The following is a 12883-nucleotide window of genomic DNA, read 5'->3' as shown; positions in this document are numbered from 1 at the left end:
TCTGTCTCTTCTTCTTTCTTTATGTCTGTAGCATTAATATAGATCAGATCTTTCCCTGTAGGAATGTCCTCATTATACTGCTCATCGCCACTCACATCTGTCTCTTCTTTTTCCTTTATGTCTGTAGCATTGATATTGATCAAATCTTTTCCTGTAGGAATGTCCTCCTTATACTGCTCATCACCGCTCACATCTGTCTCCAGAGCATTAATATTGTAACATACAGAGACTGAATTCATTCTTTACATACAAATAATAAGAGGACGTGTTTATATAGTCATGTCTATTACCTGGTGATGTGAGGGGCTGCTGATCCTCCATCATGACCTGATCCTTGTACAGATCCTTGTGTCCTTCTACATACTCCCACTCCTCCATGGAGAAATAGACCGCCACGTCCTGACACCTTATAGGAACCTGACACATAATGATACAGTCATCACCCCGACCCCTCCAGTGGTGTTACTGTATAATGTCCCAGCATTCCCAGCAGTGTCACCTCTCCAGTCATCACCAGACCCCTCCATTACTGTATAATGTCCCAGCAGTGTCACCTCTCCAGTCATCACCAGACCCCTCCATTACTGTATAATGTCCCAGCAGTGTCACCTCTCCAGTCATCACCAGACCCCTCCATTACTGTATAATGTCCCAGCAGTGTCACCTCTCCAGTCATCACCAGACCCCTCCATTACTGTATAATGTCCCAGCAGTGTCACCTCTCCAGTCATCACCAGACCTCTCCATTATTGTATAATGTCCCAGCAGTGTCACCTCTCTAGTCATCACCAGACCCCTCCATTACTGTATAATGTCCCAGCATTCCCAGCAGTGTCACCTCTCCAGTCATCACCAGACCCCTCCATTACTGTATAATGTCCCAGCAGTGTCACCTCTCCAGTCATCACCAGACCCCTCCATTACTGTATAATTTCCCAGCAGTGTCACCTCTCCAGTCATCACCAGACCTCTCCATTACTGTATAATTTCCCAGCAGTGTCACCTCTCCAGTCATCACCAGAACCCTCCATTACTGTATAATGTCCCAGCAGTGTCATCTCTACAGTCATCACCAGACCCCTCCATTACTGTATAATGTCCCAGCAGTGTCACCTCTCCAGTCATCACCAGACCCCTCCATTACTGTATAATGTCCCAGCAGTGTCACCTCTCCAGTCATCACCAGACCCCTCCATTACTGTATAATGTCCCAGCAGGGTCACCTCTCCAGTCATCACCAGACCCCTCCATTACTGTATAATGTCCCAGCAGTGTCACCTCTCCAGTCATCACCAGACCCCTCCATTACTGCATAATGTCCCAGCAGGGTCACCTCTCCAGTCATCACCAGACCCCTCCATTACTGTATAATGTCCCAGCAGGGTCACCTCTCCAGTCATCACCAGACCCCTCCATTACTGTATAATGTCCCAGCAGTGTCACCTGTCCAGTCATCACCAGACCCCTCCATTACTGTATAATGTCCCAGCAGTGTCACCTCTCCAGTCATCACCAGACCCCTCCATTACTGTATAATGTTCCAGCACTGTCACCTCTCCAGTCATCACCAGACCCCTCCATTACTGTATAATGTCCCAGCAGTGTCACCTCTACAGTCATCACCAGACCCTTCCATTACTGTATAATGTCCCAGCATTCACAGCAGTGTCACCTCTCCAGTCATCACCAGACCCCTCCATTACTGTATAATGTCCCAGCAGGGTCACCTCTCCAGTCAGCAGCTCCATCATCTTGTTGATGAGTTCTCGGATCTTCTGTTCATCCATTTCCTCATGTATCAGGGAGTGAGGTGGGGGCCCTGGGATTGGGCTCAGGGTTCTTCCCCATCCTTCACACACAGGGGCCCGACAGCGCCCACTAGAGGACTTCTTCACTACTGTGTAATCCTGTGTATGGAAAGACACATTAATATCACTACATATATTCCCAGAATCCCTCACCTCTCCAGTTATATCCATCTGTTATTACATAGATAAGAATGAGGTCATGTGACATCACTCCCAGAATCCCTCACCTCTCCAGTCATATCCATCTGTTATTACATAGATAAGAATGAGGTCATGTGACATCACTCCCAGAATCCCTCACCTCTCCAGTCATATCCATCTGTTATTACATAGATAAGAATGAGGTCATGTGACATCACTCCCAGAATCCCTCACCTCTCCAGTCATATCCATCTGTTATTACATAGATAAGAATGAGGTCATGTGACATCACTCCCAGAATCCCTCACCTCTCCAGTCATATCCATCTGTTATTACATAGATAAGAATGAGGTCATGTGACATCACTGTCAGAATCCCTCACCTCTCCAGTCATATCCATCTGTTATTACATAGATAAGAATGAGGTCATGTGACATCACTCCCAGAATCCCTCACCTCTCCATTCATATCCATCTGTTATTACATAGATAAGAATGAGGTCATGTGACATCACTCCCAGAATCCCTCACCTCTCCAGTCATATCCATCTGTTATTCCATAGGTAAGAATGAGGTCATGTGACATCACTCCCAGACTCCCTCACCTCTCCATTCATATCCATCTGTTATTCCATAGATAAGAATGAGGTCATGTGACATCACTCCCAGAATCCCTCACCTCTCCAGTCATATCCATCTGTTATTACATAGATAAGAATGAGGTCATGTGACATCACTCCCAGAATCCCTCACCTCTCCAATCATATCCATCTGTTATTACATAGATAAGAATGAGGTCATGTGACATCACTCCCACAATCCCTCACCTCTCCAGTCATATCCATCTGTTATTACATAGATAAGAATGAGGTCATGTGACATCACTCCCAGAATCCCTCACCTCTCCAGTCATATCCATCTATTACATAGATAAGAATGAGGTCATGTGCCATCACTCCCAGAATCCCTCACCTCTCCAGTCATAGCCATCTATTACATAGATAAAAATGAGGTTATGTGACATCACTCCCAGAATCCCTCACCTCTCCAGTCATATACATCTGTTATTACATAGATAAGAATGAGGTCATGTGACATCACTCCCAGAATCCCTCACCTCTCCAGTCATATCCATCTGTTATTCCATAGATAAGAATGAGGTCATGTGACATCACTCCCAGAATCCCTCACCTCTCCAGTCATATCCATCTGTTATTCCATAGATAAGAATGAGGTCATGTGACATCACTCCCAGAATCCCTCACCTCTCCAGTCATATCCATCTGTTATTACATAGATGTGACATCACTCCCAGAATCCCTCACCTCTCCAGTCATATCCATCTGTTATTATATAGATAAGAATGAGGTCATGTGACATCACTCCCAGAATCCCTCACCTCTCCAGTCATATCCATCTGTTATTATATAGATAAGAATGAGGTCATGTGACATCACTCCCAGGATCCCTCACCTCTCCAGTCATATCCATCTGTTATTACATAGATAAGAATGAGGTCATGTGACATCACTCCCAGAATCCCTCACCTCTCCAGTAAGCCGGAAGAGTATATGTATGGTGAGGTTTATGATCCTGTCGGCCATCTTGTTCCTGTCTCTCTCCATGGTTGATGGGTCATCCAGGAGAATTCTCTTATATAGAAGATATCAGCAGAGGATCCTGGATTGGAGAAACCTGAAGGGAAGAAGAGGAGACGATGATAAACCGCACCAGATTCTATGGAGAAATAAAATCCATTTCCTGGAGATAATCTGGGGAAACATCTGAGGAGACATTATAGGAGTTTTCAGATTTCTCTATAAAACAAAATCCATTGTCCGAGGGCTGTAAAATAAGAGACTAGAGCGCACTCCCCTCTCCCGTCCAGTGGTGGCGCTCTGGTCCTCCAGGTCTTCTGAGGTCGCTCTCCCTGCTCTGCTGAAGACGTTGTGAATCCATTTCTCCTAATCTCTGAGGCTGCGGTGTATTCAGAACGTCTTCATCAGAGCAGGGAGAAGAATAGAGGGATTCAATATGACATTGTCCAATGAAGAATAGTGAAATGTGTCCACTAGGGGGCACAATATACATCACAATTACATCAGGATTTTATGTGAATTGTGATATGTCCCCCCGGAAGAACCTGCTATTACCTGCAGCAGAGGCCGAGCATCATATACCGTTACACACGCAGGGTCTGGGCCACCACCGGAGTCAGTGTTTCCCAAGCAGGGTGCCTCCAGCTGTTACAGCATTTGGCTGTCAGGGCATGCTGGGAGTTGTAGTGTTACAACAGCTGGAGGCACGCTGGTTTGGAAACACTGTCTATAGTAATAATAGGGGCGCGGGAGAAACTTAAAAAACCTGACGCTTACATAGTCCTGTATGGAAGAAGTGGCTGATACCCGGAGAAAAGAGACTGACCAGGTGACAGGATGGGCGGGTAAGTGACCTGATACCTTCACCATCCAGACATCCCTGGGGGGCAGTATAGGCAGGAAATCAGGAAACAACCGCTGGTCGGCACGGCGCTCCCTAGAGAAACAACCGTACAGCGCCATGTCTAAGCCACGCCCACCTACATTATTTTATTACAAAAATGAGATATAAACTTATTAGGGGAGGGGCTTCTATTACAAACCCTGAGTAACGCTCTGCCATAGTTGAAAGGTTGTATCAGGGCATGCTGTGAGTTGTAGTTAGTGAAAGGTTGTACCAGGGCATGCTGTGAGTTGTAGTTAGTGAAAGGTTGTATCAGGGCATGCTGTGAGTTGTAGTTAGTGAAAGGTTGTATCAGGGCATGCTGTGAGTTGTAGTTAGTGAAAGGTTGTATCAGGGCATGCTGTGAGTTGTAGTTAGTGAAAGGTTGTATCAGGGCATGCTGTGAGTTGTAGTTAGTGAAAGGTTGTATCAGGGCATGCTGTGAGTTGTAGTTAGTAAAAGGTTGTATCAGGGCATGCTGTGAGTTGTAGTTAGTGAAAGGTTGTAGCAGGGCATGCTGTGAGTTGTAGTTAGTAAAAGGTTGTATCAGGGCATGCTGTGAGTTGTAGTTAGTGAAAGGTTGTACCAGGGCATGCTGTGAGTTGTAGTTAGTGAAAGGTTGTACCAGGGCATGCTGTGAGTTGTAGTTAGTGAAAGGTTGTATCAGGGCATGCTGTGAGTTGTAGTTAGTGAAAGGTTGTATCAGGGCATGCTGTGAGTTGTAGTTAGTGAAAGGTTGTATCAGGGCATGCTGTGAGTTGTAGTTAGTGAAAGGTTGTAGCAGGGCATGCTGTGAGTTGTAGTTAGTGAAAGGTTGTATCAGGGCATGCTGTGAGTTGTAGTTAGTGAAAGGTTGTATCAGGGCATGCTGTGAGTTGTAGTTAGTGAAAGGTTGTATCAGGGCATGCTGTGAGTTGTAGTTAGTGAAAGGTTGTATCAGGGCATGCTGTGAGTTGTAGTTAGTGAAAGGTTGTATCAGGGCATGCTGTGAGTTGTAGTTAGTGAAAGGTTGTAGCAGGGCATGCTGTGAGTTGTAGTTAGTGAAAGGTTGTATCAGGGCATGCTGTGAGTTGTAGTTAGTGAAAGGTTGTATCAGGGCATGCTGTGAGTTGTAGTTAGTGAAAGGTTGTAGCAGGGCATGCTGTGAGTTGTAGTTAGTGAAAGGTTGTATCAGGGCATGCTGTGAGTTGTAGTTAGTGAAAGGTTGTATCAGGGCATGCTGTGAGTTGTAGTTAGTGAAAGGTTGTATCAGGGCATGCTGTGAGTTGTAGTTAGTGAAAGGTTGTACCAGGGCATGCTGTGAGTTGTAGTTAGTGAAAGGTTGTAGCAGGGCATGCTGTGAGTTGTAGTTAGTGAAAGGTTGTATCAGGGCATGCTGTGAGTTGTAGTTAGTGAAAGGTTGTATCAGGGCATGCTGTGAGTTGTAGTTAGTGAAAGGTTGTATCAGGGCATGCTGTGAGTTGTAGTTAGTGAAAGGTTGTATCAGGGCATGCTGTGAGTTGTAGTTAGTGAAAGGTTGTATCAGGGCATGCTGTGAGTTGTAGTTAGTGAAAGGTTGTATCAGGGCATGCTGTGAGTTGTAGTTAGTGAAAGGTTGTATCAGGGCATGCTGTGAGTTGTAGTTAGTGAAAGGTTGTATCAGGGCATGCTGTGAGTTGTAGTTAGTGAAAGGTTGTATCAGGGCATGCTGTGAGTTGTAGTTAGTGAAAGGTTGTAGCAGGGCATGCTGTGAGTTGTAGTTAGTGAAAGGTTGTATCAGGGCATGCTGTGAGTTGTAGTTAGTGAAAGGTTGTATCAGGGCATGCTGTGAGTTGTAGTTAGTGAAAGGTTGTAGCAGGGCATGCTGTGAGTTGTAGTTAGTGAAAGGTTGTATCAGGGCATGCTGTGAGTTGTAGTTAGTGAAAGGTTGTATCAGGGCATGCTGTGAGTTGTAGTTAGTGAAAGGTTGTATCAGGGCATGCTGTGAGTTGTAGTTAGTGAAAGGTTGTATCAGGGCATGCTGTGAGTTGTAGTTAGTGAAAGGTTGTAGCAGGGCATGCTGGGAGTTGTAGTTAGTGAAAGGTTGTAGCAGGGCATGCTGTGAGTTGTAGTTAGTGAAAGGTTGTATCAGGGCATGCTGTGAGTTGTAGTTAGTGAAAGGTTGTAGCAGGGCATGCTGTGAGTTGTAGTTAGTGAAAGGCTGCACTAGAGTTCTCCTTTATTATTGTTTTATTCTCTTTCTTTCTTATCTCCTTCTTCTCGTTCTCAGTCTCCTCAAGGTCGTTTCTAATAAGATACTTGCTAAAGAATTTCACTATCTGTTAATTGGCGCTATGTACCCTGGGAAGAAGTGTGTCAAATCAAAACAATTATATCACCTTTTAGAGGTGTCCACATTTTTATTGGTCAATGTAAATACGCTTTTTGCTCGTGGCCACATTTTTATTGGTCAATGTAAATACGCTTTTTGCTCGTGGCCACATTTTTATTGGTCAATGTAAATACGCCCTTATTCCCTTTTTATACTGATGCTTAATGCAATAAAGTCAGAGTGTGTTCGCCATATCTACTTGTCTGTTATCTTTTCCTATGAGGGATAGACTCTCCTGGTACCAGAGAAGGTGACACAAACCAAGGTAGAACTAAGGCACTATATGCCAGGGGTATATAGTGAGGAGTTGCAGATCCTTTCAATAGTGATCAGTGTTATCGGTGCTCGGCTTATACAGGCTGTGGAGGTGTCTGTATACTTAGAGCACCGATCTGAGCACAGAGCATGGTAAGGGGCCCTCCGGCCGTCATCTCAGCTGATCTAGACTCCGCCCCCCAACAACTGCATTTTACTCATTTTAGATCCTGCAATCGACTTTCATAATGCAATCTTAAGGGTTAATGGCGATTAGTGGTGAGTCCTGGCTGCTTATAGCTCCTGAGCTCACCTCAAAGTCCCATATGGGGCACAGAATGTAAATATACATCGTGTCCTTAAGGGTTAATAATAATCATCCCCAATAATCCTGATCTGATGGTGACCGCACACACATATCTGTATCTGTAGAGGAGCCGTGTGCTTACAGGACCTGCGATGATGTCACCGTCATGTGATCAGTCACATGGAGGAGGAGTCACATGATCAGGGGCTGCTGCTCTGAGAGATCTCCACACACAACACAACAGCAGTGACTGCCCCACCAGGACCTGCTCTGTATCTGCTACATGCTGGAGGTGTAGGACCTGTGATGATGTCACAATCATGTGACCAGTACATTTGGGGGCAAAGTTTAGCAGTATAGATGTGACTGGGGCTGAAGGACCTGTGGGGAGGATCATGTGACAGGAGTGGGCGGAACTCAGTGCGGCATAGAAGAGATTGTGATTGAAGGACCTGTGATAATGGTCATGTGACTGCAGAGTCCTGCATACACTGAGCAGATGAGGCTAGAGCAGCAGCCCCTGATCATGTGACTCCTCCTCCAAGTGATCACATGAAGGTGACATCATGCAGGTCCTATAAGCACACTGCTCCTGTACAGTCTGCAGGTGGAGGTATGTGTGTGGTCACATGTGGAGGCTGTTAGATGTTTTTTGTACTATTAACCCTTTCTGGACCCGGCAGTTTTGAGTTTTAACCCCTTAAGGACACAGCGATTTCTCTTTTTAATGTTTTCCTCCTCGTCTACTAATAGCCATAATGATTGTAATTTCCTCTTAACAAACCCATCTGAGTCTTGTTGTTGTTTTTTGCACCACAGATTAGTGCTCTGTAATTTTACCTCAAAATCTACAACAAGGGCCAAAAAAAAACTATTTTTAAAATCTGGGTTCTTCTGTTTGGACGCAGTGCACATTATGGTAATAATTCCCTTTATTCTGTAGGTCCCAACGATTACAATGATAAATGATTTATATAGGTTTTATTTTAACACTTTTAAAAGATGAAAAAAATTCAAACTTTTTGTACAAAAATAAGTCTGTATCAGATTGTCCTACCTTGTCCCCTATAACTCTCTTATTATTCCGTATACGGGGATGTATGAAAGTCATTTTTTGCGCCGTGATCTGTAATTTCAACTAATTTTGATGAGACTCTTTGATCGCTTTTTAAGACTTTTCTTTTGGACCATGAAGTTGTATTTTATTACGTTTACGCCATTGACCGTGCGGTTACACATATGTTTAGATTTATTTTTTGTTTACATAATTTTATTTAAAAAAAATTGGTAAATGGGGAAGAATTAATCGTTTATTAGGGGAGGGGCTTATTCACATTAAGTTAATGTTCTTTTTACCTTATTCCCAGTTTTTTAGTCCCTGTAGTAGACTATTACATGGAATCTATAGATTACATACACTGATCAATGCTGTGATGCTGAGGCTGCCTGCAGGATTGGAGCGTCGTTCAGACAGCGTGGAGCGAGGTTAGGGACCTCCACCCGTTCTCTCAGCTGACCAGGACCCCGCTATTTCACTGTGGGTGTCCTTATCAGCTCCACTGAGCTACCGGAAATAGATTTTTGGCATTGGTGATGTCCAGCATTAGCAATGAGTCCCAGATGCTGATAGCAGGTAGGACCTAGGGGCTATGAATCGAGCTGAACTCCTGACTGTGCGTCATAGACTGGCAGCGGCCTCCCTCCCCTCCAAATCTTATCACTTTAATGACAGGAGTCCCTGCTCTGAAAGGGGTTTCCTGCACAAGAGCAGAAGATATGCCAGATTTGATGCATCTCCTGCTTCGGAGCTGGGCCCATGGCTATACATTATATACCTCCTGCCCAGTCAGCCATGAAGGAGTTAAATGGTGGTGATGCATTGACACTGAACTTTTTTGTGGCCACACACTATACAGACAGCTGCTTATTGTCCCTTCTACTCGCTGGGATAAGAACAACCAGTCTAGCTAGGGTTAAGTGGCACACAGCACTGCCAATTCTATCCTTAGGGGCCAGACAGTAAGCAGCCATCTATATAGTCCCGGGGGAGGGGAGCAGTGATACTATGAAATATCACTTAACTCCTTACACTCCATGGGACGGGCGCTTTGGGTATAATGACCTGAACTGACAGCTGGATCATCAGACTTGCGGTCAGTTCGGGACATGTGACCATAATATAGAGGATCTGCCCCGACAAGCATTCACCTCATCATCCGAGAGCAAGAAGATAAATCATGTGCAGGAATATCCCCTCAAATGTCTCCATATAACATCCTGGAATTGTATAGAATTAAATGTTTATTCACAATACAGGTTCCTATAAGGTGTCAGGACGTGGCGGTCTATTTCTCCATGGAGGAGTGGGAGTATGTAGAAGGACACAAGGATCAGTACAAGGATCAGGTCATGATGGAGGATCAGCAGCCCCTCACATCACCAGGTAATAGACATGACTATATACACACGTCCTCTCATTATTTGTATGTAAAGAATGAATTCAGTCTCTGTATGTGTTCCCTACAGTCAGATCCAGTAAGAGAACAGCACCAGAGAGGTGTCCCTGTCCTCTTGATGAACAGAATATGAAGGACATTACTACAGGGAAAGATCTGATCTATATTAAGGCTACAGACATAAAGGAAGAAGAGACAGATGTGAGCGGTGATGAGCAGTATAAGGAGGACATTCCTACAGGGAAAGATCTCTTTTATATTAATGCTACAGACATAAAGGAAGTAGAAGAAGAGACAGATGTGAGCGGTGATGAGCAGTATAAGGAGGACATTACTACAGGGAAAGATCTCATCTATATTAATGCTACAGACATAAAGGAAGAAGAGACAGATGTGAGCGGTGATGAGCAGTATAAGGAGGACATTCCTACAGGGAAAGATCTCTTTTATATTAATGCTACAGACATAAAGGAAGTAGAAGAAGAGACAGATGTGAGCGGTGATGACCAGTATAAGGAGGTCATTTCTACAGGAAAAGATCTGATCTATATTAATACTATAGACATAAAGGAAGAACAAGAGACATATGTGAGCGGTGATGAGCAGTATAAGGAGAACATTCCTACTGAGAAAGATCTGATCTATATTAATGCTACAGACATAAAGGAAGAAGAACAAGAGACAGATGTACGTAGTGATGAGCAGTATAAGGAGGACATTCCTACAGGGAAAGATGTGATCTATAATAATGCTACATACATAAAAGAAGAAGAAGAGACAGATGTGAGCGGTAATGAGCAGTATAAGGTGGACATTCCTACAGGGAAAGATCTGATCTATAATAATGCTACAGACATAAAGGAAGAAGAGACAGATGTGAGCATTGATGAGCAGTATAAGGAGGACATTTCTACAGAAAAAGATCTGATCTATAATAATGCTCCAGACATAATAGTAAAAGCAGAAGAGACAGATGTGAGCGGTGATGAGCAGTTTAAGGACATTTCTACAGGTAACCACCCAGGTAAGTAGTGATCACTAAATACAGAGAAGGGTCACAGATTCTATTCAGTCACTGGCTACAATAATATTTTGGGGGAAGTATTGGTGTAACTAGAATCTCTGGGACTACAGGCCAAATTTTGGAATACCATCCCCCTCCCCCAAAACATATGTCAGGCTGGGGCCTCCCAGCTCCTCTGGGCACAAGTGACCTCCGCTCCGTGCAGGGATTACTGTCAACCACTGCATGAAGAGGTGCCCGACATGCCTCTCTATAAATCTCTATGGGAGAGCCGGAGAAATAGAAACGGGATGCCAGGCAGGAAATCACGGGGGTCTCAGTGGTCGGACCCCTCACAATCAGACATTTATCCCCACAGGATTCTGTGGCTAGGGGATAAGTACTCAAGTACTAGAGTTTTCCGTTAACACCATAACGACCATGGACGAGTATACATGTCCAGGGGGATGCACGTTCCAGCACCTGGACGAATATACACGTCCATGGTTCTTGTGGGTACTGTCCAGTGTACCCACAAGATCATGGCAGGGACTCGGCTGTAACACACAGCCAGGACCCTGCCGCATTGCCGGGACCTAAGTAAACTTTGGTCCCAGCAGTTTAACCCTTACAGTGATCGCGGGCTGTAAGTGTTTTGATGGAGGGAGCTCCCTCTGTCTTCCCTGCAGCACCCCGCAGCACGACCGCGGGGTGCTGTGTGTAATCCCCGACAGGCAGGGGCCTGCTGCATTGCCGGAACCGTGTAAAAAATTTTTTAAAGAAAATAAAAAATACATTTATTAAATAAATGAAAAATAAAAATGCATAATGTGTAGGATTACACGGCGCACATCCCATATTACATGCTGCGGATGCCCGGCAGCAGTCACAATAGTGAGCTCCCTGCTGCGGCTGGGTATCTTTGTGTGTCCACTCATAGCGTTGGATTTCCCACCGGCAGTCATGAGCGGACACACTGAGCTACCCAGCCGCAGCAGTGATCTCGCCCTTGTGACTGCCGGGGGCATCCGCGGTGTGAAATACTCTGCGCTCTATGTGACCTTACACTGCGTCCCGTTCATACTGCGTTTCAGCGTTATGTTACAGGTATCCGTCAGCATCACGTCAATAATAATGATTCTGACATATACTGTAGCAGCTCCAGTCATTTCTGAATGAGACGGGTCCAGTATACATTGGATCCCTTTTCTGACATGACAGCGGACACCGATACTGCAGAAATGCTGTATGAATGGGGACGATCACCCAAACGCCCAGTGATGGATATATTCACCATGAGTGGATGATTATTCCCACAACATGGCGGATATATCCATCAGGAACTATAACTGTCACAGACAGCCGCGCGTCACTGCTAGAAGACCAAGGACCAATCAGAGCGCTCCCTGGTCCAGACAATACACTTGTGGGGGTGCGGTATTGTTCTGACAGCTCCGATCCTTTGCAGGCATGGAGTGGGGTCTATAATTCATATAATGATGTCCTGATGGCCAAAGGGGGCTCCTCTCCTTCTTGGCCCTACCAGGCTGTCAGGCAACCAGATATGGCCTAAGTAGGGGTACTGCCCAGCCCGGGACAAACAGCATGATGTGGGGCGCATTTCCTCCATTTCAAAAGCAACTTACCAAAATGATGTCCCACAAATAAAGAATTTGTGGAAAAAAAAAGCTAATTGCTATTTTTTTTCCACTGAATTTGAAATAATTCTATCCAAACAATAAGAGCTCAACATTCTCACTTTGAGCCAGATGTGAGCAGTGATGAACAGTATAAGGAGGATATTCCTACAGGGTAAGATCTGATATATATTAATACTACAGATATAAATGAGGAAGAAGAAGAGACAGATTTGAGCAGTGATTAGCAGTATAAGGAGGACATTCCTACAGGGAAAGATCTAATCTATATTAATACTACACACATAATAGTAAAAGTAGAATAAGTCACAGATGTGAGTGGTGATGAGCAGTATAAGGAGGACATACCTACAGGTAACCGCCCAGGTGAGTAGTAACCACTAAATACAGAGAAGGGTCATAGATTCTATTCAGTCACCGGCTGC

The 12883-nt window shown here is 44.7% G+C and overlaps 2 protein-coding genes across 3 annotated transcripts in view; one reads left to right on the top strand and one right to left on the bottom strand.

Moving 5' to 3' along the window:
* LOC130298217 (oocyte zinc finger protein XlCOF22-like) overlaps positions 1–12883 on the bottom strand; it is a 300794-nt gene that overhangs the window by 67669 nt on the left and 220242 nt on the right. The window lies entirely within an intron of this gene.
* The window catches only part of LOC130298216 (zinc finger protein 84-like), a 111191-nt gene that overhangs the window by 58244 nt on the left and 40064 nt on the right, over positions 1–12883 (top strand). The window contains exons 1-2 of one of the 2 annotated variants that reach the window (XM_056551129.1): positions 9667–9784; positions 9868–10821. The exons of the other annotated variant lie outside the window; for it this stretch is intronic. Coding sequence (XP_056407104.1) covers positions 9697–9784; positions 9868–10821 — 1042 coding nt within the window. The 5' untranslated portion in view covers positions 9667–9696. Of the gene's footprint in view, positions 1–9666; positions 9785–9867; positions 10822–12883 lie in introns of those variants that run through there. 2 annotated transcript variants of the gene reach the window in all.

This window comes from Hyla sarda (genome assembly GCF_029499605.1).
Source record: "Hyla sarda isolate aHylSar1 chromosome 1 unlocalized genomic scaffold, aHylSar1.hap1 SUPER_1_unloc_5, whole genome shotgun sequence".
In the NCBI taxonomy this organism is placed as follows: Eukaryota; Metazoa; Chordata; class Amphibia; order Anura; family Hylidae; genus Hyla; species Hyla sarda.
Note: the sequence above shows the minus strand (reverse complement) of the source record. Positions and strands in the feature narration are given on the sequence as shown.